The 25,390-nt window shown below is 40.7% G+C and overlaps 1 protein-coding gene across 2 annotated transcripts in view; it reads right to left on the bottom strand.

Moving 5' to 3' along the window:
* Window positions 1-2,397: 2,397 nt before the first annotated feature.
* lasp1 (LIM and SH3 protein 1) overlaps window positions 2,398-25,390 on the bottom strand; it is a 30,743-nt gene continuing 7,750 nt past the window's right edge. For both annotated transcript variants that reach the window (XM_006798301.2, XM_035910898.2), the window contains exons 2-7: window positions 22,959-23,053; window positions 16,997-17,081; window positions 11,284-11,391; window positions 7,700-7,778; window positions 6,078-6,175; window positions 2,398-5,889 (exon numbers count right to left, since the gene is read on the bottom strand). In XM_006798301.2, coding sequence (XP_006798364.1) covers window positions 5,716-5,889; window positions 6,078-6,175; window positions 7,700-7,778; window positions 11,284-11,391; window positions 16,997-17,081; window positions 22,959-23,053 — 639 coding nt within the window. In that variant the 3' untranslated portion in view covers window positions 2,398-5,715. The remainder of the gene's footprint in view (window positions 5,890-6,077; window positions 6,176-7,699; window positions 7,779-11,283; window positions 11,392-16,996; window positions 17,082-22,958; window positions 23,054-25,390) is intronic.

Here is a 25,390-nt window from a genome sequence, read left to right as displayed (position 1 = left end):
AGCAAGAGAGGACATACAAAGAGTAGAAAGAGTCTATGAGTGTAAATAACTGGGGTCAACCATCCAAAGCAACGGACAGTCGCAAGAGAGGTGAAGCAGAGAGCGTAACCAGGGGGTGGAGACGAGTTTCAGGGGTGATTTGTGACAGAGGACTAGCAGGCGATGTTGGTGACCTGCTATGATGTATGGTTTTGGAGATAAAGGCTTTGATAAAAAGACAGGAAGCTGAGCTGAAGATGGCAGAGTTGAAGACGTTAAGATTTTCATTGGGATGGCCAAGGCTGAAATTAGTACATCGGAGGGACAGCTCAGGGTGGGCGGTTTGGAGACAAAGAGGAAAAGCTGAGATGTTTTGGACATGTGCAGAGGAGAGATAGTGGATATACTGCTCAAAGGATGTTGAATATGGCGCTGTCAGGCAGGAGGAAATGAGGAAGACCACAGAGAAGATTCATGGTTGTAGTGAAGGAGGACATCCAAAGGGCTGGTGTGACAGAAGTAGAGAACCTTCCACAAGTTGAATCAGCTTGATGGGTTCTTCTTATTTCTCACAAGATCAACAACAATAGCAAATCAGGATGTTCCACATACCACAACTGAACCAGTATTTCTCCCTGATAACTACATCGTTTTGACCTTTTCCTGTTTTATAAGTAAACTGGCTTCAATCAAACTATGTTCAAATCTTGTTGCCTAATGGAGCAGTAACCGTCCTCATTGAAGATCCCTTTTATCTGCACAAATCTCCCATTTACCACCACATTTTCCTTCCATTATGCTTGAAAGAGGTAATAAAACTCCCCCCAGCATCTTTTCAGTTGTCTCACCTCTCACAAATAGGTTCAGAATTTTCCTTTTTGAGGTCTTTTGTTTTTTTAAGCACTTGAAATGAAGGCAAATTGACTTTTTTTCTGCTTGTGAAGACATTTTACTTCTCATCCAAGTGGCTTCTTTAGTTCTAGAAACTAATGGAGAGTCTTGGGTATTTTACCCCTTGTGGGATTGTCTCCATTGAAGAGATCCTGAGAGTCACCATCTTTGTCATTGTGAGTTACATGAGCCCAGGTGTGAATCAAGGTAGGTCATTACTGTCACAGAGGCCAAGGTGTGAATCCCTTTGGAGACACTGTCCTACCATGTCATGTTGGAAATGATTAAGGTCACATGGGTTATGGTGTGAGTGGGGATTGAATCACCTGGAAAGGGATCTCCAGACTGTGTTTTAGGTGACTGATGACTGGTGCTCTAGGAAACCAGCAGTCTAACAGCGGTCATTCAGTGTGGATATAACACATATATATTTCCACAGCATGTCTTTTATCCTGTCTTCCTTCTCTCACCCCAACCGGTCGCAGCAGATGGCCGCCCCTCCCTGAGCCTGGTTCTGCCGGAGGTTTCTTCCTGTTAAAAAGGAGTTTTTCCTTCCCACTGTCGCCAAAGTGCTTGCTCATAGGGGGTCATATGATTGTTGGGTTTTTCTCTGTATCTATGAAGCGCCTTGAGGCGACTTTTGTTGTGATTTGGCGCTATATAAATAAAATTGAATTGAATTGAAATATAAATAGCCTCCTTTATTCCCGTGTCCTCTCTGCTTTAGCTGAAGATGTATAACTGCGTTGTGTGACGTGTCACGTGTGGTTCTTTGGTCTCGTCCGTGTTCAAGCGTTCAACGCATTGCACAATGTACATTTGTGTTGTTAGGTCTGAAGCACACTGGGCTGTTACGGTTCTGAGTTTCTCTGACAGACCTGCCAAATGAGGGACAATATAAATCCATTTCTTCCTGGTTAGGGCATCTCCACTGATTTAGTGCAAACCCAGTATGGTTTTAGATATGGAAACATTCCTGATTCACTTCTTCAATGCTGAGAAGGGTGCTTTGCAGTTCATATTCAATAAAGCTAGCAGTTCAGGACCTGCCAGATTCTCAAGGTCTTAAATTAGAGACTCTGAGGAGCCTGTGTTATCAGTTATGCACCAGTGTTTCCCACTTCTTTTGAATTCTGGCTAGAGCCGGTTTTCCCTCTTCTGCCAGGGGAGTGGTGAAAATTGTTGTATGAAATACTGTTTCTTCTTGTCCCACGTGGAATAGCTTGAATTTATTAGCACAAGCACGCTAATGAAGGTCCTTTAATGAACCATCTTGAGACTTAGAACCAAATCCCCAAAAGACTCAGCTAAACATATTACTTAATTAATCAGCACAATGGTTTTTAGGTATGACAACATAACATGACAAAGTTTTCCTATTTAGCAATTGTCCTTTTTTGCATCGTAAATTCGTAGAAGCGACATAATGTGACATTTGCTGAAAAAGGGCCTTGCACACCTATGTAGATTTTTACGCTTGCGTTGCTATTCATGCGTACAAGTGAAGAGACTGTACAGACAGAGCAGTCTTGAGAAAAAAAATGACATTTTATTGAATCTGCAGAATCATAAGTACAATTTGAAGTGCTGTATCAGGGCAACAGGAGATGATATCAGGTCCTTAATCTGAGGATGTATTCAGAGTGTTGAATACATGTGTATGTCAATATGCATATGGTATATTTTTTTTTTCTTTAAAAAAATAACAAAATTATATCAAAAACAATTTAAGATGGAATGCACAAAAACTGGTCTGAATGCTAAACCTGCAATTGTGGATTATATGATTTCACTCTGCAAAGTCTACAGTATATAACCAGTATCATAGAAGCGGGGAATGATTCATCAGAAGAGCAGGAGCCTACGATGAAGGCCGGAGGAAAGAGGGACTGCAGCAGGAGGTTGGACAGCATAAGAAGACAGAAACTGAATGGAAGCAGGGTTATGATATGAAGTTAGGGTTCAGTAGTGATGCCAGAGCAGAGGAGCGGTATTTGGCGCAAAGAGGTTAACTCCTGACTAAAATCCAGGTCAGACAAACAACTTGCCGCCTCTCACAGACTGGGAAATCGAGAGGATCGCCACCCTCAGTCGCCCCCTCTCCCCCCAGCCTCGCACGCTTACATCTTCGCACACTTAGATTTGACAGTGCCTTAACAAATCCATCCTGAGCCACACTTAAACACTGGCTGTCTTTGGCCATTCCCTCCCTCCCTCCCTCATTTCCTTCACATCACCGCCTAACAACAATCAACACACTTGAGATAAGTTTGGACTGGACGCAATCCGGAATCTACCAGAGTGAGTAGTTTTGTTAATAATTAAATTTGAGCAAATGCACCATCAGCCAGGAACAACAATCATTTCACTCAAAGCCAAACCGCAAAATTCCTCAATTTACCCCAGAGATACACACAACCGTGAGCTCTAAACCAGCTTTCCGATCTAGCGTCTGTTTTGCAAATATCCTGTTGTCGAATAGAGAATTAATGCAAAATGCAGGAGAGATGCTGTACAGTGTGTTCCTTCGTTCTCATTTATTAGAAGAGTCTTTTTTCTAATTCAGTGACTTTTTTTTTTTCATCAGCACTGTCACAATTCATGACATTAGGGAGTTTGATTGTTCCAACACCAACTGACAACGTGCACCAACCGTGAGTCAGCTTTTAAAAATCACAGAACTTCTCCACATTCACAAAAATATTGAAACGCTTTTATCTGCAGGCAAGCCACTTCCCAGAGCACCGTGACCTGTAAAAACAATTCCCCCTAACTTACATTTATGATACATATACAATTGTACAATGTCATCTAGCTACATAGTGAGAGCCTTGTTTCACTTAATGAAGCCGAAATCCCCTCCCTCCCCGCTCCCCAGCTCCACCGTAAGGATGACCCCACCCTGATCGCTCATGTCTGTGACAGTCACAGTGCATCACAGGAGAATGAAACTGCAAGAAAAGGGGAAAGGTGCATAAGGTCAGGGGCCTGTGACATTATTTACACCACAGAGGAATGGCAACAATAATGACAATTACACGTGTTATGGTTTTAACAGAAAATCCTGTGTCGCAGCCTTTCTGTGGAAGAGCCAGCAACGTAAACGCTTCATTTTACGCTCAAGAACCAGCAGTTTCAACATTTAGCTGCCAGCGAGCGGTGGCTGGCTTGTTGTCGGGACTGGCCTGCCACATGTGCCGCCCTGGCTCAAGTAGCACCTGCCTTTAAAATGAACAGAGCATACAATAAAATCTAACTTTCAGGTGTATTTTAAATGATTTTTTTCTAAATTCTCCCTTCTTTGAAGCTGCAGAACAATGAAACGGGCTTTAACAACAAGCAGTTAGCGCCGTCCTGAAACTCCAAGTAATTATCCCATGACTGATCTAATACAGTGACTACAAGAGTCTCCATAAATACTCCTTTTCTGTCTTGCAAACTGAGTTGCTGGTTTATTTATTAAATACACAGATCTGTTTTTTTTCTCAAAACAAACATCTAATAACAACAAGGACAGTTCAGGAAGAAAAGAGCGAGAAAAATGACAACATCTACCACAGCCATAAAAAAAAAATTCTCACATTAAATGAGAAAAAAAGACTGGAATGTACTCTTTCAAAAACAGTGGAATGAATTTCAAATAAAACGATTCACAATATCGAGTTGTGCTTGGCCTCGTCTTTTATAAAGGATTTCTGTGATGGTGATAATTTTTTTTTCTTAGCAAAAGGAGAAGAGCCATTTCCCCCCAAAACAGCTTAATCTTGATCACCATATCTTTGTGATTCTCACAGGACTGAAGGCATTTAGGCTGCAAAATCAGGAATAAATGTGTATACTGTACATGCAGACGTGTGTTCAGTGTAACTGCAAGAGAAAGACTGATGAAGTCCCCTAACGTGTCCCTGATCCCTCCTGTATCCAGGAAGCCTGTGTAAGGCTCAACAGGAGGTGCTCTACAGTTAGGTTATTATTCCAGTTTGACAACAGCACAGTGCTGAACATGAGGGTGCCTACTTGAGCAGACTGGCGAGATGTGCGTCCATCTATAAATATATTTAAAAAACCTCTCTGTTAAGACTGAAAACTGTCTGACTGATGCAACAGCAACAGCGTTGGAGGTTAAAGGAATGTACTCAAGTGAAAAAAAAAACGCTAAGACAGACTGAGATTCTATACACTGTTTTTCCAGTCTGGCCAAGATCACGCTGCAAAATTAAAGAAAGAAAAAGACAAATAAATGGGCCCATTAAAACGCCACTCAAACACACTTTGAGCTAGTTTCTTCACTGAATTGCGTCTGCAGGTTTACTCACTTCAGGGATATCTTTTTTTTCTTCAAAAAACAAACATTTTCTTCCGTATTTTTGCATGTTTTAGTGGTAGGATTGCTAAGTGGCGTAGCTAGGATGGAGCTGTGTGACACGGCACGGACCCCTGACATACTGCAATGAACTGTGAATTCATCTTTGAGGACTTTCCATTCCCACTTGCAGCTGCATGAGAGTGGAGTCAGGATGGGGACAAAGACAAAGAGGATGACGAACATCCAAAGAGAGAGACATTAGCACAGACGGACGAATAGAGAAGCAGGCAGGCAGATAGACAGACAGAAGGACAGACAGCTAGATAGAGGGTGTGTGTCTGTGGCTGGCGAACAGTGAGAGCAGAGCAGGGATGTAGAAGGGGAAGGGGTTCAGGGTCTCTCAGGGCAGGTTAGGGAACAAGAGTAAAAATAAGAGAAAGCGGCGCTAAGATGAGATGGCACTGGGCTTTTCCTTTCCTACTTTCCCTCCCTTTCTCTATCTCCTCCTTTTTCTCTCCCTCTTTTTCTTCTCCTCTAGCTCAGATGGCCTCCACGTAGTTGGCAGGCAGCATGCCCTGCTGGCCGGTACGCTCCACGCGGCCATACATCCAGCCTTCATCAATCTGCTGCACGTCTACGATCACATCTCCGTCCATAAAGGAAACTTCATCCTCATCGGCGGCAGAGTAGTCATATACTGCCCTGTATCGCTTCTGTCAGCAAAAAAGAACGAGCTTGGTTAGTTTATAAACGAGTAGCTGCGGCTACAGTCTGCTGACAATGAGCTTAATCATCTTGGAAAGAATGTGTTTTGCTTTCGTGTTATTAAATTACAACAAATCTTCTGATTCTTGTTAGGTTTTGGAATCGGTGAATTTAATTAGAAGAGTGAAGGACGTACCCCAGCACTGGGAGGCGGGGCAGCGGCTGCCTGGCGCACTGGTTCAGGAGCAGGATCATAGTGGTAGTTTTGAGTGGCTGCAGGCTGCTGGTAACCACCTGGTGAAGGAGTACAGGGATAATGACGGAGTTAGAATCATAAGTAGTACTACTTATAATTGGTGCTTTAACCTACACAAAAGGTCATTTATGGCTGTATGCGGCTCTGTGGTTTTCTTTAAAATCATAAAAAGTAGCATCAAATTCTGCTACCTTGCAAAGTTTTAAGAGTACTTGGATTAAGGAGGGTGGGATCACTTAATACACAAAATATTTTAATTATTATGCAAGCTCAAGATGTTTGCATACATTTTGTTTTAACTACAAACAAAGTAAAGAAGGATGTGAAAAATAAAAACAAAACACTCTTAATACTAACGTTATTAAAGAGTCACCAGTTCATCTTTGTTTTGGTGCCACTCAAACACATGTTACCGTTTAAAATGCATTTCTTCTCTAGCAGTTCTAAAATGAAGAGAAACTGTCTTTTAAGAAGCGAGAGACAATAAATAAATTGTGTAAATAAAAGTCATTTTGTTTCTACAATACCATATTTGCATAAAAATGACAGAACTGTAATTAAATTAAAAAATCTCGCTTAACAGGTAACAGTATAGTTAATATAAACACAATACCTATTAAAATGTTCTCCTGTATAAAATAATGGGGTCAGAAATGACCTGACTGAACTACACAATTCAGGTAAACGACCCATAAATAATTAGATAAATGACTATAATAACTAATAAATACGTGTAGGAATATTGAGACGCAGGTTTAAAAAAAAATAAATAAATTAAAAAAAAATAAAGCACTGAGAAAAATCTGACTACTGAACACTGAGAAAATGTAAAAAAGCTCCACAAAGGCCAAATTCAGAAGTCTGTAAAAATTGACTCAGTACAGTCTATAATTAGGCATTCATTTCCATGTATTTTCTATGCATACAAGCTGTGTATTTATTGTTTGTTTGTGCAAAAGCTCTTTCACAGTAAATGCTAAAAAAACAAAAACCCTACATGGCAAGCCAAGGCACGCATGCTCTTGATTCACAACCCTCTAAACAATGACCTTCTGTGTAAAGGTGTCGAACTGGCACACGAAATACAAATAGCAGGCTGACTAGTCATTCCTCTTCACTTACTTCCTAATGCTGAAAGCACTGTTCTGACATAACTGCTCCTGTTGTTGTTTGCAATTATTACTGCAACGTTTCTGTGCCTGAGCTTCAGCAAACAATTGTTTGACTTGAGTAATGAATAAAAACAGATTATGTACAATTAGGATTTCAGCTGTGATTGTGAAACAGAATTATGCTTGCATTAATGTAGTCATTTATGGCTAAGAAGATTAAAAAGCAGAGGAGTGCAGTGAACAACTTGAGCTCCTATAGCCTCTGGGAGGGAGGAACCAAGCGCAGACAAGCCAAGAAAGCTAAAGAAAAATGTAATGCTTTTTGTTCTCTAGTATGTACACTTTTCAGCTCAGAATCCAGCTACAGATATTTTTGTGGATTCAGACGGTGCTTTCTTCACTTCTGCCTTCTACTTCTCTGCTACATTTACTAGTAATTGCTGGTCATACCTGCACTGGGGTGGCTTGGCAGATGTTGTGGACCCTCTCCTCCGATCTTCTTCTTCTCAAATTCCTCATGGTACTTAATCTGCAATGCACAAACACAAACAGGTCATTCATGAAGATGAGGAATAACGCGATTCAATAACGATTCAAAAAGAACTTGTAGCTATGTACAGTTCCTTTTCTATCCACCAGGGGTCTCCCACTTGCTCTCTAGCTTCTCAGTGTCTGTGGAGATAGGTGGGGCGCACTATTTGCAGCAAATGCTCAGGGAAGCAGCTTGATGTTGACAGGAAATGACATCTCAGGTACCGGAAGCAGTGTAAGGACGTAGGTGTATAGCAACGGCTTGTTGACACATCAGACAGGTGAAACATACACACACACCATAAAAAAAAAAAAAGAGCAGAGGAGGATTACAGAGAAATAGTCACTCAAATCCCCGAGTCTTACTCGCTTGGAATGACAGAGCAAGACTCAAAAGGAACTACTGAGAGGAAAAGGAGAAGGGTGGGGTTGTATGACTAAGCATATGAAATGGAATCACGTTTAAATTAAAGTACTACAGTCTCAAGTGTAAGTGAATAGAGAAAAAATAGATTTTTTTTTCATTCTGTAAGCCATACGCTGAGTTATAACTGAACAAAAACAAAAAAGCAGCGCAATTAGATGTTTAGGCAGACTTTATGACCATTTCTCCAGCCAGTGTGACAAAGGCTGTGTTCAGTGTTTCAAAACCAAACAGGCAGCACTGATGAAACAGAAACTGAGTGACTGCTCTATATAACCCGTCTCCTTATTACCAGACTGATAACAGACTTACTCAACAGTTCTTCGGTCAAGATTTACAACCCTGTATTCTGTTCCCGCTTATGCCCCGGCTCAAAGAGCCCACTGTGCTGCTGGCGTCAGTGAGGAGTGTATTCACCGACTGGATGGGACGACGGAGTGTTTGTGTAAGGACAGTGAAGCGAGTGACTGGGAGAACACAGTGGCTATTCTCAAGTGCAATATGCTAAGTGAGAGTGTGTGAGAGAGATTATTTTAGTTTGTTTTGAAGAAGCAGGTTGAACAGATGGTGTGTTTGTGTGTGGATTTACAGGACTTGCCCTAGCTGCTGCTGAACTACCCCCGACCATCCCCCCTGATTCCTCTCGATCTTTGCTGGTGGCAGGAAGTGAAGAAGGATGGACCGAGAGATGTGGCAAAGAGAAGGGCAAAACAGAGAGATGAGACTAGAAGAGGGTTTATTGCACTTTGTTTCTCAGCGTCCAGAGAAGAGAAATAAAAGACACTAATGTTCATCTGCACTTTATGATTGGCTGTGAATGACAAATTGATTGCAAGCAGATGTCTCGTTTATCAGCTTCAACTAAAGCCACTTCACGATGCGCTTAAATCTATCCTTAAACAGTGAAATTGTGGCTTGTGTGCGCGCCCATAAACGCATATAATATATGTGTTTGTTTTCCTACTTTGCAGACTTCCTTAATCTCCAACATGCAAGATCTTCATCACATGAAAACTGTAATTATCCATCACCCTCCACACCAATTATGCCATTAGCGAGGCTGGTGCAGAGCTCGGTATGTATGAAGAGGTGTCTTTGTTTTGTCAGTTTGTTTTACATAGAAAGACAGGTCTTTGCAGCTGACTTAAGCAGATTGGGGGACACAAGGTGAACAATATAAACATTTCATTCCAGTCGTGTATTTACAGAGAAATGGCAAATCAACCAATAACAGGGGCAGAGGGAGAGGAAAGTGAATGGGAGAGAACTCCTTCACCGTGTATAAGGATCAATAAGAGCAAATAAGAGGACAAAAAGATTCTTAAAAGCAACAGTATACAAAACAATTGTAGAACTTGAGATCTTAATCTGGGGAAATTCTCTGAGGCTTGAGCTGGAGGAGGCGAAACCAATTAGGTAATGTAACAGAAAATGATGACAAAAATGCGCCACGTTATTCTGGTGGCTTCCAAAGCTTTCATTTGAAGCATAACGACTAGGCTTTAAAGGAAATGTTTTTTTTTTTTTTTGTTTAAAACAGAAAAATAAACCTTGGCTTTAATTTTTCACATTTTCTGCCGCTTACTTTCTCTACTCTGCTTCATCTCCAGCACTCGCTAAAGGTCATGTAATACGTGTTTAAGGGCAAGTTATTACGCGCTGAGATTATTTCTAAAACAGTATCAAAACATCTGATCTCATCTGAACAGAGATCGTAAAAATACTAATAAAATGAAAATGTGTTGTTGTGATTACAGCCTGGCGTGGCACAGACAGCTGTCCCCTGGGATTTACAGTTGTTTTGCAGATGCCTGCTATCAGGATTGGTGCTATTGCTCCTTCCTCAATATAAATTGCTACATTTTTAACAAATTATTTGTTTTGCTTTCCTTGTACAATTTTCTAATTTCCCATGCTGCACTCAACAATCATGGCATGCTCAGTTGCCTAGCAATGCTTATCCATTAGTAAGAGACATTTTCATAAGCAGGCTGCCATATCTTAAACCAGTGGTCCCCAACCCCCGGGCCTCGGACCGGTACCGGTCCGTGAGTCGTTTGGTACCGGGCCGTGAGAGTTGAGGCTCAGGTGTGAAATGTATGGTTTTCAGGGTTTTTAATCGGTTTTCAGTGTCATTTTGTTATCGTTTTTATTGTTAACTCGGTTTTCCTGGGTCTTTTCACGTGTGTTATGAATAAATCTTCTTTTTTTCGGTACTGGTACTAGTTTTATTTTGTTGTATTTATCCGCGACACTTTAAAGGCCGGTTCGTGAAAATATTGTCGGGCATAAACCGGTCCGTAGCGCAAAAAAGGTTGGGGACCGCTGTCTTAAACCATAGATGACTAGATTAGATCGATAGATGCATATAAAGTGGTATTTATTTTAGTGAAACAGAAGATGAATAATTATGGGAGTTGTAACTGAAACTGGTAAAAGTAGATGACTGACCAACATGGAGAACCTAGCGAGTTAAGTACCACAGTAGCTGTCTCAGTAGACTCCGAGTGTGGAAAACAATTCAGACTAAGTCAAGTGAACTTCGGAGTGGACTAAATGAGTCTGGTGGATCCTCAAGATTCTCACTAGTCTTTAGACAACGTTCCCGGTCAAGTGGAAAAGGAGGTAATGCAGAATTTATTTATTTATTTTAAATCGTATTGGCTGATCTTAAATCTTATGTTGTGGTAGCCATTCACAGTGTCCTCACTCAATAACTGGACCCATTCCAAACGTTTTGGTCCCAATTAAAAATGTACACCCAAAAGATTAAAAATGCCACCGCTTTCCTTTAAAGCAGTGAAATCAGTAAATCTTAAAGAACTGAAGAGCCATTTGCAGAGTACTTCATGTAGACCAATCATTCTCCACAGAAGAAATCCTCAGTTCAATATTGGCAAAGAGATTATAGTCACACAGGGAAACTAATCAACACAGAGCAGACTGGCTTCATACCAGGCTGTCAGGGTGGGGGGAAACACAGAAAGAGCTCCAAATATTCAGTCTGCTTTATTATTAAGATGTTGAGAAATAAACAAACAAGTGGAGTGAATGGAGTACTTGTTTTGGTGACGCTTACATTGCTGATTTGGTCCTGCGTTTTCTTAATTCTTTGCATCTCTGGTGTGTCTGCGACCACGCTGAAACCCTTCCCTTTATTCTTCTCAAAATCCTCCCTGTAAAGAACCTGCACAACAAAACAGGATCATGTTAGAAATAAAGGCAAGGTCAACACGCAAGGCAAATTACATGTAAAATGAATTACACATTGACATCAACAGTTTCAGTTTAGTGAGTCAACAAGGAAAATCCAGTAAATGCAGTGGAAATGGTTATTTATAGATGCAGTGACCTAGATTCTTTCAACAAATCATATTCAACATTTTGAGGATTCATAATAGAGACTTGGTATTTTCCTGCACCTCTGAAATTAATTTACAATTCATTTAAAATCGTGAAATAAAATTCTTGGTTTTGCTAATGTCAGTGCTGAGTTTTGCTGAACTAAAGCTTTGGGTTGATAAAATTCTTTGGAAGGAAGGAAGAAAATTCTTTTATTGGCAGCTCGATCACAGCTCGACCACAGCTCAACAACATGCGATGGACTAACATGATAATGTTGACAAGTCGTCTCTGGGAAACTGACATTCGTTTATATTTTGCATCTTCTTCCTTGGGTATTTCCATAAGAAGGCTAGCTGAAATTTAAACAAATGTACCAGATTCTACTACAACAGCAGCCCAAATCTACACACCGCCTCTGAGGCTGAAAATTCCCTCCACACCACACACTGATTCGGGGCCCTGCATCCAGAGGGATATCTGAATGTGGATTATTTTGTGATATGTTCTTGAGATCGACAAGATGTCTCATATTTTTTCTTTTTTTCAGTTTGATATGCACAGGAAAAGCACCCAAAAAATTACAGGACACAATTATCCACAAACTGGATCAATCACATTAACTACTAATTATAGATTTATAACCATTTAATTGTATTTGTTTACTTATATCTCTCACTATAAAGCATAAGCTTGACGGCAATACAACAAAGTTGCTTTTGGCCTTTACTAGTCAAATTTTACATTTTCTGCAAATTCAATAATCTTGTACACATCAAGCAGGCTCTCTGTTTGTGTTGTATGCACAAACTGAGTGGGGTTTGCCCTGCATATATTGCTTTGTCTTCTGTGGTGACGTTAACTTCCTGCCTGCTTGAGTGAGTGAAGGCCTTACATGCAGGACGTGGTAGCAACCATATATGGTTAAAATGAGAGGTACTGTGCAACAAACAGTGTCAGCGTGTGTGTGTGTTATTTTCCAGCCTTCCCACCCTATTCTGACCCTAAGGGGCAGAGGGGAGGAAACGTCCTGCCCATGTAACGTCAGATGAGAATCAGAAATTACAAAGCTCTCCCTCACTGCTGCACCGTGGGTGATCACTCAAAGCCACAACCACATACACCACTTAACAAACCTGAAACAGGAAAACACATTTTATTTCTGAACTAAAGCTGTAACACATTTTAGCGCTTCTCTCTGTCATCTTTTCAGAGGATTTTAGACTCCACCCCCCACACCGAAACTCTGTCCCTGCCTCCATGGCGACTGCACTGATTTCCTGCACTCCTCCAAGACGGAGGACGCCTGCTTGCACAGTCTATTACCAGGAAACAAAGCTTCACCCTTGCATCCTCTCCCCCAGATATCCACATAATGCCTGACACTGCTCAATACAGTGACCAATCCTCCCTCTCATCTCCCGGAGCCTTGTGATGACACAATGTTACTGTGATTCACAGCTAATGTGCGCGAGTGCGTAGGTGATGCGCTGTAATTGGTCCATATCTGCCGTCACCCTCGGTGTGACGTCCACTGAGAAAATGAGGCAAAACTATAGCTGATCCTCGTTCAATGAGGAATTGTATATAGCTTTGAGGCATGCACACACAGATAAGAAGATTAATGTGACCTCGACCCATCTTTGTCCCTCATTCCTTGCTCTTCTCTGTTCAATATGTGATCTCCCTTATGTTTTTTTTATTTCTCAAGCCTGTCTCCTTTGTCTTTTGGGATCTATGCAACAGCTTCTTCTCCTCCAATCATACCTCTGCTTTCTTTCCCCACCCACACTCTGCTCTTGCTGTGCTCCTTTTTCATTCATTCATATTTTACTGCTTCAACGGCAACAGTCAGTCAAACCCATAGAGCTGGAGCTTTTCCTCATTATAATCTTTCTCGTTGCTTCTATTTGCATTCCACCAGCCTTCCTTCCTAAGGGAATTTCACTTTTATCTTTTACTCTCTTACCACACACTCCTCCCTCTTTCTGGTTGGTGCCGTCCCGTCTCTTCTCATGTGCAATTCATAGCTCTTCCTCTCCTCCTTCCCAATTTGTTTCTCTCTAGTTTTTTCCCCCTCTTTTTCTGTCTTGTTTCTTTCTGTCTTCCCCCCACAAAGTCTAGTAATGAGGTGTGACAAACCCTGCTACCATAGCAATAAGGTTTCGTAGCAACGCAGTAGCGGCAGCGTGGTGGTGGTGAGGGGTTAGACAGTTACCGATCTCCACAAACAAACCTCCCCTCAACTTTAATTTGATGACACAGAAACAAAAAAAACAAAAAAAAAAAACAAAAACACAACTTTAGCTCAAAAGATTCAGCAATTAACAGGATGTTTTTTTTCTTTAAGGGTGTCTGCTGAACTGACAGCACAATCAACCCCTTCAGCTAAAAAACACAAAAATGTCTGCACGGAGGTGACAACTTTGCTAAAGGGATTTAAAAAAATAAATAAATAAATAATCTTTTTGACAAATTTAAAGCTTATGTGTTTTTTTTCCCCCTGTGAAATCATATTTTCCTGTCCACTGTGACATTAAACTGCAAATGAGAAGAGAAATAAAAGTCACAACATCCCACACTACTCTTTGTCCATCTCAACCTCGATAAAACTGAAATTCCTGCCCTCCGAAACTTCCACTGTGGAGGTCAGTGGTTAAACTGACCCGTCATCACCAGCAACACTTTTCCTTTTAACTGAGAAAATCAAACCTTTACCGTCACCCAAAAACTTGGATGTACACAGTTTTTTTATAGCTCACTTTTCACATGTACTTCTCAGTGGCCAGACTTCTCCTTATACAGCAGATCCACGAAGACCTTATTCCTTGATCATTTTTCACATCCAGAGGCACTTCTAAGGTTGTTGCACCTAAATCTACAGTTCATCAGTTCAGCTGACTCAGTGGTTCATTTTAAAACACCTGCTGAAAACCAGTTTTATATGGTAGCCTTTCTTTAAACATCGATTTATATCATAAATAAGAATTCATGCTTGAATGCATCTCTGTATTTACTGCATTTAAGGCACATTTCTGATGTTTGTGTTTCATTCAAATCATGAAGCATGTTATAACTGTTAAGAAATGCTATAGAAAAAAAATGATTAAAATTCACCCATGCACTAGCATTTATTATATGGATCTTATTGGATACAGTAAACCATTAGCATAACACTCTCTCTCAGTATTATGGAGTCTTTGTGGGGGCTGTTTGGATGCACAATCCATGTAGAAAAACACCATCTGTCCCTTGATTCCTCAGTCATCCCCCTCCCCATATGACCGCTATCCAAACCCCTATACTCTGCAAAACCCCCTGTCACATCCACACACATCTCTAGTGTTTGACACAGACTTTTGGATAAGATATGGATATGCCCTGCCTGCCTCTCTGTACAGCACTCTCTCTTCTACAACAAGCTGCAAAAACAAGCTTCTCCTTCAGGTTTCCTGGTGGATTGTGTGTCGTTTTCTTTCTCCAAAGTAAAGAGGCTTCAACAGCTATATCTCTCACATAGTTTTTTCTAATTAGAGACTAAAACTGTGCTGAAAGATTTGTTCTAATCATTTTGTGAGTCTGCGTTAATGTGTTGTTTTTTGTGTTTTTCTGTGCTTACTTTAGTCGACGTAGACAAGTTCCTGGAATTCTATTATACAAAGCCCAGACATCTTACTATTATTTGGAGAAGTGAAACTGAAAATGAGAAATTTTAAGGCAGTGGAATGCCTACTATAACAAGTTTGTGGACAGAGATAATAATATTTTAAACTTACTCTATGATTTGACATCCAAATTTAACTGCAAGCAGTTCAAGAGGAAAACCGTCTTTAGCGAGCACAAATCTCCCCGACTCTCTATTCTAGTTTTCTCTTTTCTATTAAGGCAATAAGGAATGACCCAGTTAAGGAGGATATTTTGGTCAGTGGGGTTTCGTTTTTTTTTTTTTTTGAAACATATTATAATTCATTTGGGTGTTTGCAATTTTAGCAACTGCAAGAACAACCTTAGTGTTTTTTTGTGGTTACAAATTAGACCAAGATAAGCTACTAATTGCAGAAAAATAGGAGCAGAGAAACTGGGTAGATCAGTGAACCCCTGAGTGTTGCTGTACAACAAGAAGTATTCAAACTGCATTAATAATTTGGTGTGGTTTTAAAAGTACAGGAGTGTTGGCAAATTGTATCCACATCAATATGATGATGATATGATAATCCAGTTTGTAACCATCATAAATGGTAAACAAAAGGCTATAACATATGAACACTGATGAAGGGGAGTACTCAAACAAGCAGGTTATTAAAAATGGCCTAGATACTACACCTTATTTTCTCCCCATTTACATCCTTCTACAAACACACTGAACACTTTTAACCTAAATGTTTTGAAACAACTGCACGGACAGCGTCCAATGCAACAGTTTGCCCTTTTTGAACCAACTCACTTTGTATACTGCTAAGCTGGCATATTTTTTAGTAATTTACATTTGATATGAATAATTTGCAAAATAACTAGTAACCAAAGCTTCAACATAAAGGTAGTGGAATAAATTATCTTGCCCACTTTAAACACTGCCAAGTGGGTATCACTGCTAGAAAAAGTGAGGTTGACTATAGCTGTCAGCCTCCAGCCTAATTTACAAAAAAAGAAAAAGAAAAAAGAATCAGCTAAATTTAAACTATTTAAAATAAGCACTTAGTCTTTTGTTTAGTGGACATTCATGGGAGCATGTCAAACGCTGACACAATACGCTCATGTACCCACCCAGCTGTGGCGGAAGTGGACAATACACTAGACAGCAAAAAAAAAAAAATCAAGTAGTAAGGGAACAACAGAAACAGCGGTTAGAAAATAAGTGGGCAAATTGATGTGAACTTTGTTGTAGCGTGTTATTTGACATGCACTGGATGGTGGGTATAATGAGGTCCTTGAGCAAATGAGCTTACATTCAGCGTTACAGCCATAAATGTTGCAATGTCTTCTTGTCTAACAAGACTTTTTCTTTTCAAATCTCAATAAAGGGAAACTGAAATTCTTGCAAAACACATTTAAGCAAGGCCCCTTTTCATATGTTCCAGTCTGTACATCTTTTGATTATAAATGCTGAGTTGTTTCTGTTCTAGTTTGTCTCAGTTTTAGTTTGCATGACTATGGGCCTCCCAGCTTCAAATGTGTTACTTGTGTCAATTTCATGCTTGATTTCTCAGGGCTTTGTTTTAAAGCTGTGAGCATGCAGACGGACGCTGAAATGGAGCAAGACTGAATATGTTATCTGAAAGCTGGTCGTGTTAGACTTACTACCAAGTTCAACCATCATTGAATTTTTAAATTAAGCATACTTTTCTACTGCCCTGTTATGCACAAACACATGGCACAGTGTTATACTCGGTATGTTGTGCAGCTGAAGTTTAGTTCAGCAGTGAATATTATGGATATTCCCAATGGGTTACCTGGCTCTGTATCTTGCTCTGCTGTTTGAGGCGGAGGTTCTCTGGAGTGTCAGTCACACAGGTGAAGCTTGACTTGGGGTAGTGTCTGTAAAATAAACAGAACAGCAGAGATTGTAAATACATAGTAGACACACATAGGCAGCTGCCAGCTTCCACTGAGACTCTCACTGTGACGCTCAAGCCTAGAAAAACAGCACAAGTCAAGCAGTGTGCAGTCTGTGGCCCCACTCTGGGGTCATTTGTTATTCAAGGTGGTCCTGAGGTTGAGTTAAGAGCCCCTGCATACAAAAAGCATGTCAGTATAACACACAACGCTCTGTCAGTGAGAGCCAAGGTACTCTGAGACAGAGGAAACTAGGTGTGGGCTCAAGGTTGTAATGTTTTGTGGCAAGCCATAGCAGGCGTGAAAAAAACCCTGACACATATATGTACATATATGCACACTAGAGGAACAGCATGCACCCAACACAGCAACAGAGTCAAAGAGATCATGGGCGAGTGTGAATGATGTCATAAGCAGCTCCTTTCAGCAAACCGCAAAGGGACCATTTTTTCCCCCTCAACTGATTCTGGGAATCTTCTTGGCAGTCTCAGATCCGTAACAACCATCGGAACTCCAGCTGCTTAGGAGAAAATGCTCTGTTTGGAAAACATACAGCAAATATAAATACTGTTTTGGTCAGCATAAGCATGCTCACATGCAGCACACCAAGCAAAAGCTGTTCATTACATACTTACATAATGACTGCATGAACTGCAATCACTAGTTAATGTGTGCATGTGCGTGTATATGTGGCATAACTCTGTGTTTTTATACACTGGAGGCTTCTGAGTACAAGTAGCCTTCAGGTCCACAAATAATTGTGCCTGCCAGTTCAGTGTGGTCCTTAAGGCTGCAAAAGAACATGGCAGTAGTCCAGCAGGAGCGGAAGAGCCCAAACAGCTTATCTAACTGCTCATATGAACTGAAGTTCCCAGCCTGCCTCTTAGCACTGGGTGACCTCGAAAAATCTTTAACAAGTCTCCATGCCTCTGGGTAACCCACTTAGGCAATATGTTTACGGTTTCCTTGACAACAGCTAATTACAGCGTACACCAGCTAATTTTAAAAAGGGACAATTTTGGAGAACGGGAAGTAGAAAAAAGTAGTCAGATCTGGACAACAGCAGAAACTGGAAGTTGGAATTTCAACCCAAACAGTGTTTCTGTGTCCATCTACACACAGAGGTATATGGCTCTCAATTTCCTGAAGCAACATTTATCTACACATTTAGATGTAGTGGTTTGCTATCCTAGCAGCTGAGGCTAGGTGAGCTAATCAAATCATGCAAATTAAAGTACACTTTCACTACTCTCAGACATATAGTGATAAAAGCAAAAAGGCATTTTCCTATAGAAGCGCACTAACCTCATTTGTTTATCGTACACAAGCAACTCACAGCTGAGTGCATACATTAATTACCACATTAAATCCTAAATTAAGGAGCAAAAAAACCTCATGGTCTAAAGGGGAAAAAAACGGCCATGGTACTATTGCTCTAATTTTTTTTATCCATCAACAACGTTACAGATCCTTGACCCTATATAAATAATTTTTAAAAAATCTGGCCTTTTAATAGCAGTACTTTTCTGAGAATATGCTAGTTGCACTGCCAAATGCCTATTTGTATGGAGAAGAATTTTACAAACTGGCTGCTATCAAGCATCCCTACAGGTCATTTTACAAGCAATCTATCCCTTAAATTTGTCCGGGTATGTGTGCCTTTATCAAAGCTGGGAAACTAATATGTGCTTTTTGTTTCTAAAGCTGGGCGTGTCTAGGTTGCACCTGATCTGTGTTAACTGTGTTTATGTCACCTTTGTATCTGTAAACTGTTGCACTCAAGGGCCATTAAATTTCAGATACAAGCTTAGTGACTCAGTGAGATCTGAGAAGAGTGTGTGTGTCTTTCTGTCGGTGTGTGTAACCAAGCTCATGATTCTGTGCAAGTTTGAGGCTATGAATGAGTCAAAAGAACACTCATCTGTCTGTCAGCTTGTATAACAAGGTAATAAGTCGCAAACGGGAAGGGTTGACACATGCACAAATGCTAAACAGGGAGTGATCAAAATGGAGGGAAGTGGGGTAGTCAGGAGGCCACGCATGTGTAATCACACACACACACAAGCTGCCTACTGTGATGGAGGAGAGGCCTGTTTGAATAGTGGAACCAGGAGATGCTGTGGCCAGCTTGACCCTGTGAGACCTGGAAAGGTTGTAATGAATCATTCAGCAAGAACATTTCATCTACATTTACACAGCATCCTACTCAACAAGTTCAATGCGTAACTGAGGGGCAGCTAACTGTGAAATCTGAACAGCAGCCTCACAAAAACACACACACACACACACGCACGCACACACACACACACACAGTTGCACTATGTGCAGCAGATAACAGTCTCTTTGTCAGTCAGCTTCCAGCATAAAAATAAATCAACTTGAGTTATCTTGTGACAATGGACAATAGAGTTAGACAATAAATCAGATTTTAATATCAATTACATTTTTTTTCTGCATCAATTATTAACTCAAAATAATTTGCTTAAAAGGATTACTCGTTTGCATCCATTTTAGCCATGAAGCTCTCATTTCTACCCGGTGCTCGACCGTGGCTCAGGACTTTCTTCACCCCCATCTGTACCCGGAAACATTCAAACAGTGGAGGCGAGCCAACAAAGACTAGAGGTGCTATTGTGAGCCAGAGTCAAAAGACACAATCATCAAAACCTAACTAACTAAAAAGAACAGTTTTCAAGTGCAATTTGGACTGTCATACTAACCAAAATAATGGTGATTATTATTTTTACTATAATCAGCTACAGTGTGACAATCAAGGGGATTTTTAAAAAACTTGTTGTTACATTTGTACATTAATTCCACACTATCACCATTATTATTATTGTTATTATTATTACATTAATGCAAAATTGAATGTAATAAATTTCTAACTGACACTTAGGACATAAGTTTGCAACTCTTCACTCTTCGGAATGAATGAGCTTGTAGTGCTTATTAAACGTTTCCTTTTGAAGAGTTCCTCTCAAACTCTTTGAGGCACTGATAGTGTGTGCTTGGCCGTGTGTGTGTTTGGGGGGATAGCATGGTGAAAAGCAAAGAGGGTGTGCCGCTTTATGCACATAAAAATGTAGACACAGATACTAGATACATAAAAGCCCAAAGAATATGGGGGAAAAAGTAACAAGAGCCAGACAAATGGAGGACTTACAGTTTTAGTTGTTGAGCTAATATACACCCACTTATGGTCAAGAGTTACAGTAATCTAAATCGCTCATTTTATGTAAACACAGTATGTATATTATGGAGGATGGTTATCGGTTATGAGCGATCTCATGAGGGTGGCGAGATACTTAGACTATAGAGAAAATTGCCCAAGTCCAGGGGAAGTAAGGAAATTGCATTGTAAAAACAACAGTAAATCAAGGAATCATGAGATGCTATAACAACACTGTGTGATGCTCAAATTAATATCACATCAGTCATTAAGGTAGTATCCTATTATTTGGCTCCTTTAGTCTCTGGGGGGAATAATGAATTCTCCTCTCTACTTATCCTCCTAATCTCCCACCACTTCTAACTATCTAACCAGAGATTCTCAGGGAGGAGGTGGATGGGAATACAGAGAAAATAAACAGCGCCTATATCACTTACTAAGTACAAATATAGAGGAGTAATGATAAAGTCGTTATCCCACAGAATAATAACAGGGGATGCGAGCTGCATTCCTTTCTTGAAGTAGCGGCAAGCTCTTCCACTGATGATGTTTACTCAAACAAGGCCGTTTTAAACAAACGGAAAGAGGCATAATAAACAGGCTCTGAAGGGCCTCCCTGCCTTACCAAGGGAACATCGGAAGCAGAAATTGGGAAAAGAAGGGGCCATTTTAATTTTTAGTAAACAAATGGGATAGTAGGATGAGATGTCACCTGCTGTAGGAGGCCAACAAGCTAAATATAAATGTGAATGAAAGCAGTGATAAGAGTCTGAGTTACACACTAAAACAAGAACAGATGTTTCACGACTAATAACAGTCATTAACATTACCACATATTATCATCATATATGAGCTTATAATTAGGCCTACAAACAGGTGTTTACACTCATTGTGGCACAATTAGACCTCAGCTGAAATCAAGCCAACAGGGAAAGTCAGAGGAGGCACAGTTGTACGAGTATACAGCACCTGTATGGCTTTATTTTAATTGTATTTTAATTGTTCTGCTTACATGGCAGTTTTGATTTATATACAGGGACAACAAAAATGCAGAGACGATGTAAATGTTTCAGTAGGAAAAGCTCAAGTATTATCTGTTAAACATCAGTGGTTCAATTCAATTTGGTTGGCTCAGTTTCAAAGTCCACTATAGCTTGGAGCTATTGTTTGTTGCAGTAAGACCTTTGCTTCTCCAGTTAAAAAAGGTCAAAATATGATGATAGATACACGTGTCTACTGTATAAACTGGCCGACCTACACTGCAGTTTAACCCAGAAATGATTTGCATTTAAAGGCAGGTTTTGCTTATCGTATTTGGCAGTTAATCATTTCTAACTCGCTTTCTCAGGTTAAATTGCAGCTTCCCAAGTAGTTAGACATATTCCAACTTCAGAGAAGAAAGGGAATCAAATCCAGATCAATGAACAGAAAGACAAGGAAACATTTTCTTCTTTTTTTTTTTAATGGCCATACCAAGCTGCCATCACCTGTATTACCTGACAGGGCACATGGTTGTTAGCAGCTTATGTGGAAATAAAAAAACAACATGCACAGGCAACAACTTTTAGCAGCCAAATACACTGAGAAGAAAAATGTGGTTTCAAAACAAAAAATGAAACCGTAACATTTAGACTTTTCCTTAGCATTTGTATGTTTCTACCAGTCGATCAAGTTAGACTCTACACTCCTGTCTGTTTGGACTGTGAAGTTCTAATCAAATGAGCAAATCAGTTCAACACTTGGGTTTCTTATCTCAGTTTCTTTTTTTAAACAGGGTGGGGCAGGGAATTTCTCAAATGCCTTTCTTACTCCGTTTCTGCACCAATACATGCCATGACATAAAACATACGACATGTTTGTGTCCCTCCAGATGCTCGAGAGATACTGCAAAGTCCTTCTGACTTGACAGTCATCTTGAAACTTCTGGGCACTTACTTGCAGTTACTTTAAAGCATTTAACTCTGGAATGTCTATATTATAATGTCAATGTACACCCCCAAAAACCCCAACAAACAAAGGTTTTAATCACAAAGGAAGCTAAATCCTACATGTCACTGCTGACAATAACAAGCATACTACTTCTATTTTCACACTGAAGTTGAAAGTGACAATGGTAGCATGTTGTCTTGAGTCATTTCCTCAACAATAAAATGGCAGTTCAGCAAAAGAGCTTGTCAGAACATGAAGCCACGCCTCCTGCCTTCATTCCCTCTCTGAACTTCCACTCAAGCTCTCACAAACACACACAGAGGAGAAGAAAATCATTATAAGTAATGAGAGAGGGGGATTCCATAAATTCCTGATGAGCCTTTAGTGCTTAAGCGTGAGCGGACATGGTAGTTTTCAGTGTCCGCCTGTGTCACTGTAGAGGAACTTCAGGAATTTCCTTTGTTGATACCCCCCCCCTTCCCTACCGAGGAGAAGGGAGGGAGGCACTTTCCCACACCACATCGAGGCGTTTTCTCTGAAGGGGGAGCTGGAATAGTTACAGATAACCGGCAAGGGAGGGAAAGAGGGGCCTTAGTTGGGTCGCAGCACACACACACAAACAGAGTCCCATTTCAGGCTGTGGACAAATTAAACACTGCTGTCACTCTGTCTTAGGGATGCAAGCTGAATTGCTTGAGGACAAAACATGAGACATGTTCACTGACACACACAAAGTGATTAACTTAGGGACAACTTACGCATTGCAGTATGGTCTCTTCTCGAAGCCTTTGTAATTCTTCATGTTTAGAGTCATTTTGCAGACCTCGCAGCTGAAGCATCCTTTATGCCAATACTGTCAAAACAGAGAGGACACAATAAGTTAAGCAAGGAGAGTTTGATTTATTTTACTTGTATACAAAGAGATGCTGATACATCAGCAAACAGAGGGAAGTGAAATGAGAGTTAGGACAACTGTTAGGTCTGTGTGAAAAACGTGAAGCAATGCAGTTTTACGTCAGCTGGCACTGAAGAGTCAGAAACAAAACAACTTCTCCTTTGCTAGCAAATTGTATTTGCTATTTATAAGCAGGTCTCGATACTCTTGTGTGAGCGACAAAGGATAGCTGTACAGTTTATGTGTTTATTTTCTTGTGGTCACAAATTTTCACACCTTTACCATTAGCTATGAGGTTAAGTGCAAAGACAGCAGCGACATACTTGCTACAGAGACTCTGCTTGGTGTGCAGGCCACTCTTCGACTCCCCTACCATTGTCACAAGATGTTGTGCCTCCATCTCCCTAGCCACCCTTTCTCCCTTCCTACCACCCACTCGCCCTCATGCCTCCTTCTTCTTCACTCATCTGGCACTGGGCTGATTTGCAGCCTGAAGATTCAGAGAGAGGGACTGAAGATTGGAGAAAACCGAGAGGAGGGAGGAAACATGAAAGTAAGGAGCTGGAGAAAGCAAGAGGAAGGGAGCATGTTTGGGAGGGGTGGGCAAGAGAAAGAAAACGCCAGACAGTGAAGCAATGATCTGGCTGTTCCTGCTATCATCAAGGGAATGAAGGGAGGAGCGCAGAGACATAAAGAGAGAGTGAGAGAGAAAGAGTGAGTCCTTATTAACATGGCCTTGAGGCGCTTTGCCCTCCCTCTCTTTCTTTCACCTACTCTTTATCATTTTCTACACCAACTGCCCATACACTAAACACTAGTCTTCCAAACAAACAACAAGGAAAAGATGATTCAAAGCAGAGGATAAAACCACAGAAGCATATGGAAATACAACATCAGGTTCTGTTGTGTGCAGTGCAATTTGATGTGTTACAGGGTGCTTGGAATAAATCACTATAATGTTGAGGGTTATTGCATATGTACGCTGTAGATCGACAATGCAATCCTGGCACTATTATGAATGGAAACATGCAGCACAATGGAGGCTTCAGAAATGATCAAATCAAAAGATATGGCTTCAGGTTGATTTTGAGATCAACTTTTGTTCTGTCTGGATGTTAACAGCCCACCCAGAGAGGTGTGTACCGACAACAAGCAAGTGTATGAATGTGTTTGGCATGGGTGTTTGTAGCTGGGGGTAAGCAATACTGTACTGAGGCATACAAAAGAAGCAGCACACAGTGGAAATCAGGCCTCGGCTCTCCTCAGCGGAGCTGTGATCCGCAGCCAAACGCACTGTGCCAAGCCTTCGAATGCAAACTCTTTATCCCACTACAACCCAGCTGAAGCCTGAGGGAGCTGCAGATGGACACATCATGTTACTTTTTCCTGCTCTTCATTCTTCTGTCTAGAACTGCGATGGCAAATCCCTTCACAAACAACAGCATACTGCAAGCAGATTCCATTTCCTATAGCTTCAGCTGATCTGCAGCTGTGCTGGCAGCCATCTTTGCAGGTTGATCTACTTCCAACGCAGCAGCCCAGTATCATACTCACTATTAATTAGTCTCTATTATTATCCCTTCCAAAATTCCCCAATTCTTTAATAATAAACTAGTAATAAATTATCCATGTGGAGCCTAAATAGACAAGTGTAAATGAAAATTCTGTTGAGTCACACACGTGAGCGGAGCATGGACCTTGATACTCCCGTTGTTTCCTAGAATAAATATTGACCTTGAGAACAAGTTTGCTGAACTCATCTGTTTAGCAAACTATCCCTAAGTCTTGCCCAACCTGCTAACCCAGATTCCACGATGGCGACCCTCATCAACCGAGACCTTTGCTTGGACAGCATGACAGTTCAAAGCAAACAGTCTCTTCAACTGAACTAATCACTAGCAGACGACTCTAAACAGGTGCCAAAATGCACTGAAGAAACAAAGCCTTTTGAAGAGGGGAAATTATACAGCTCCACCAAGATCTAAATATTCAAATTTATAGCCTAAACATCATGGACAGGGTAAAGGACCACCAATGACACTTTAAGTGCTTAGTATGCATTTAGCCTACTGCCCACAGCAGACATATCTTTAGGCGTAGCAGTGGCCATAGATGACATCATTATGGTCACTCAACACCAATATGTGATACAATGCAAATATCAGCCACTCGTCTTAGTGTAATCTGAACATTCTGAGTAATGGTATGATATATGAACACACTCTTTATATATTGACTTTACTTGGGCAGTTCACCTAGTTACAATGACACTCCTCCAAGTGTGTTTGGTTATTT

This window comes from Neolamprologus brichardi, chromosome 4 (genome assembly GCF_056152115.1).
Source record: "Neolamprologus brichardi isolate AB-2024 chromosome 4, ASM5615211v1, whole genome shotgun sequence".
Lineage (NCBI taxonomy): Eukaryota > Metazoa > Chordata > Actinopteri > Cichliformes > Cichlidae > Neolamprologus > Neolamprologus brichardi.
Note: the sequence above shows the minus strand (reverse complement) of the source record. Positions and strands in the feature narration are given on the sequence as shown.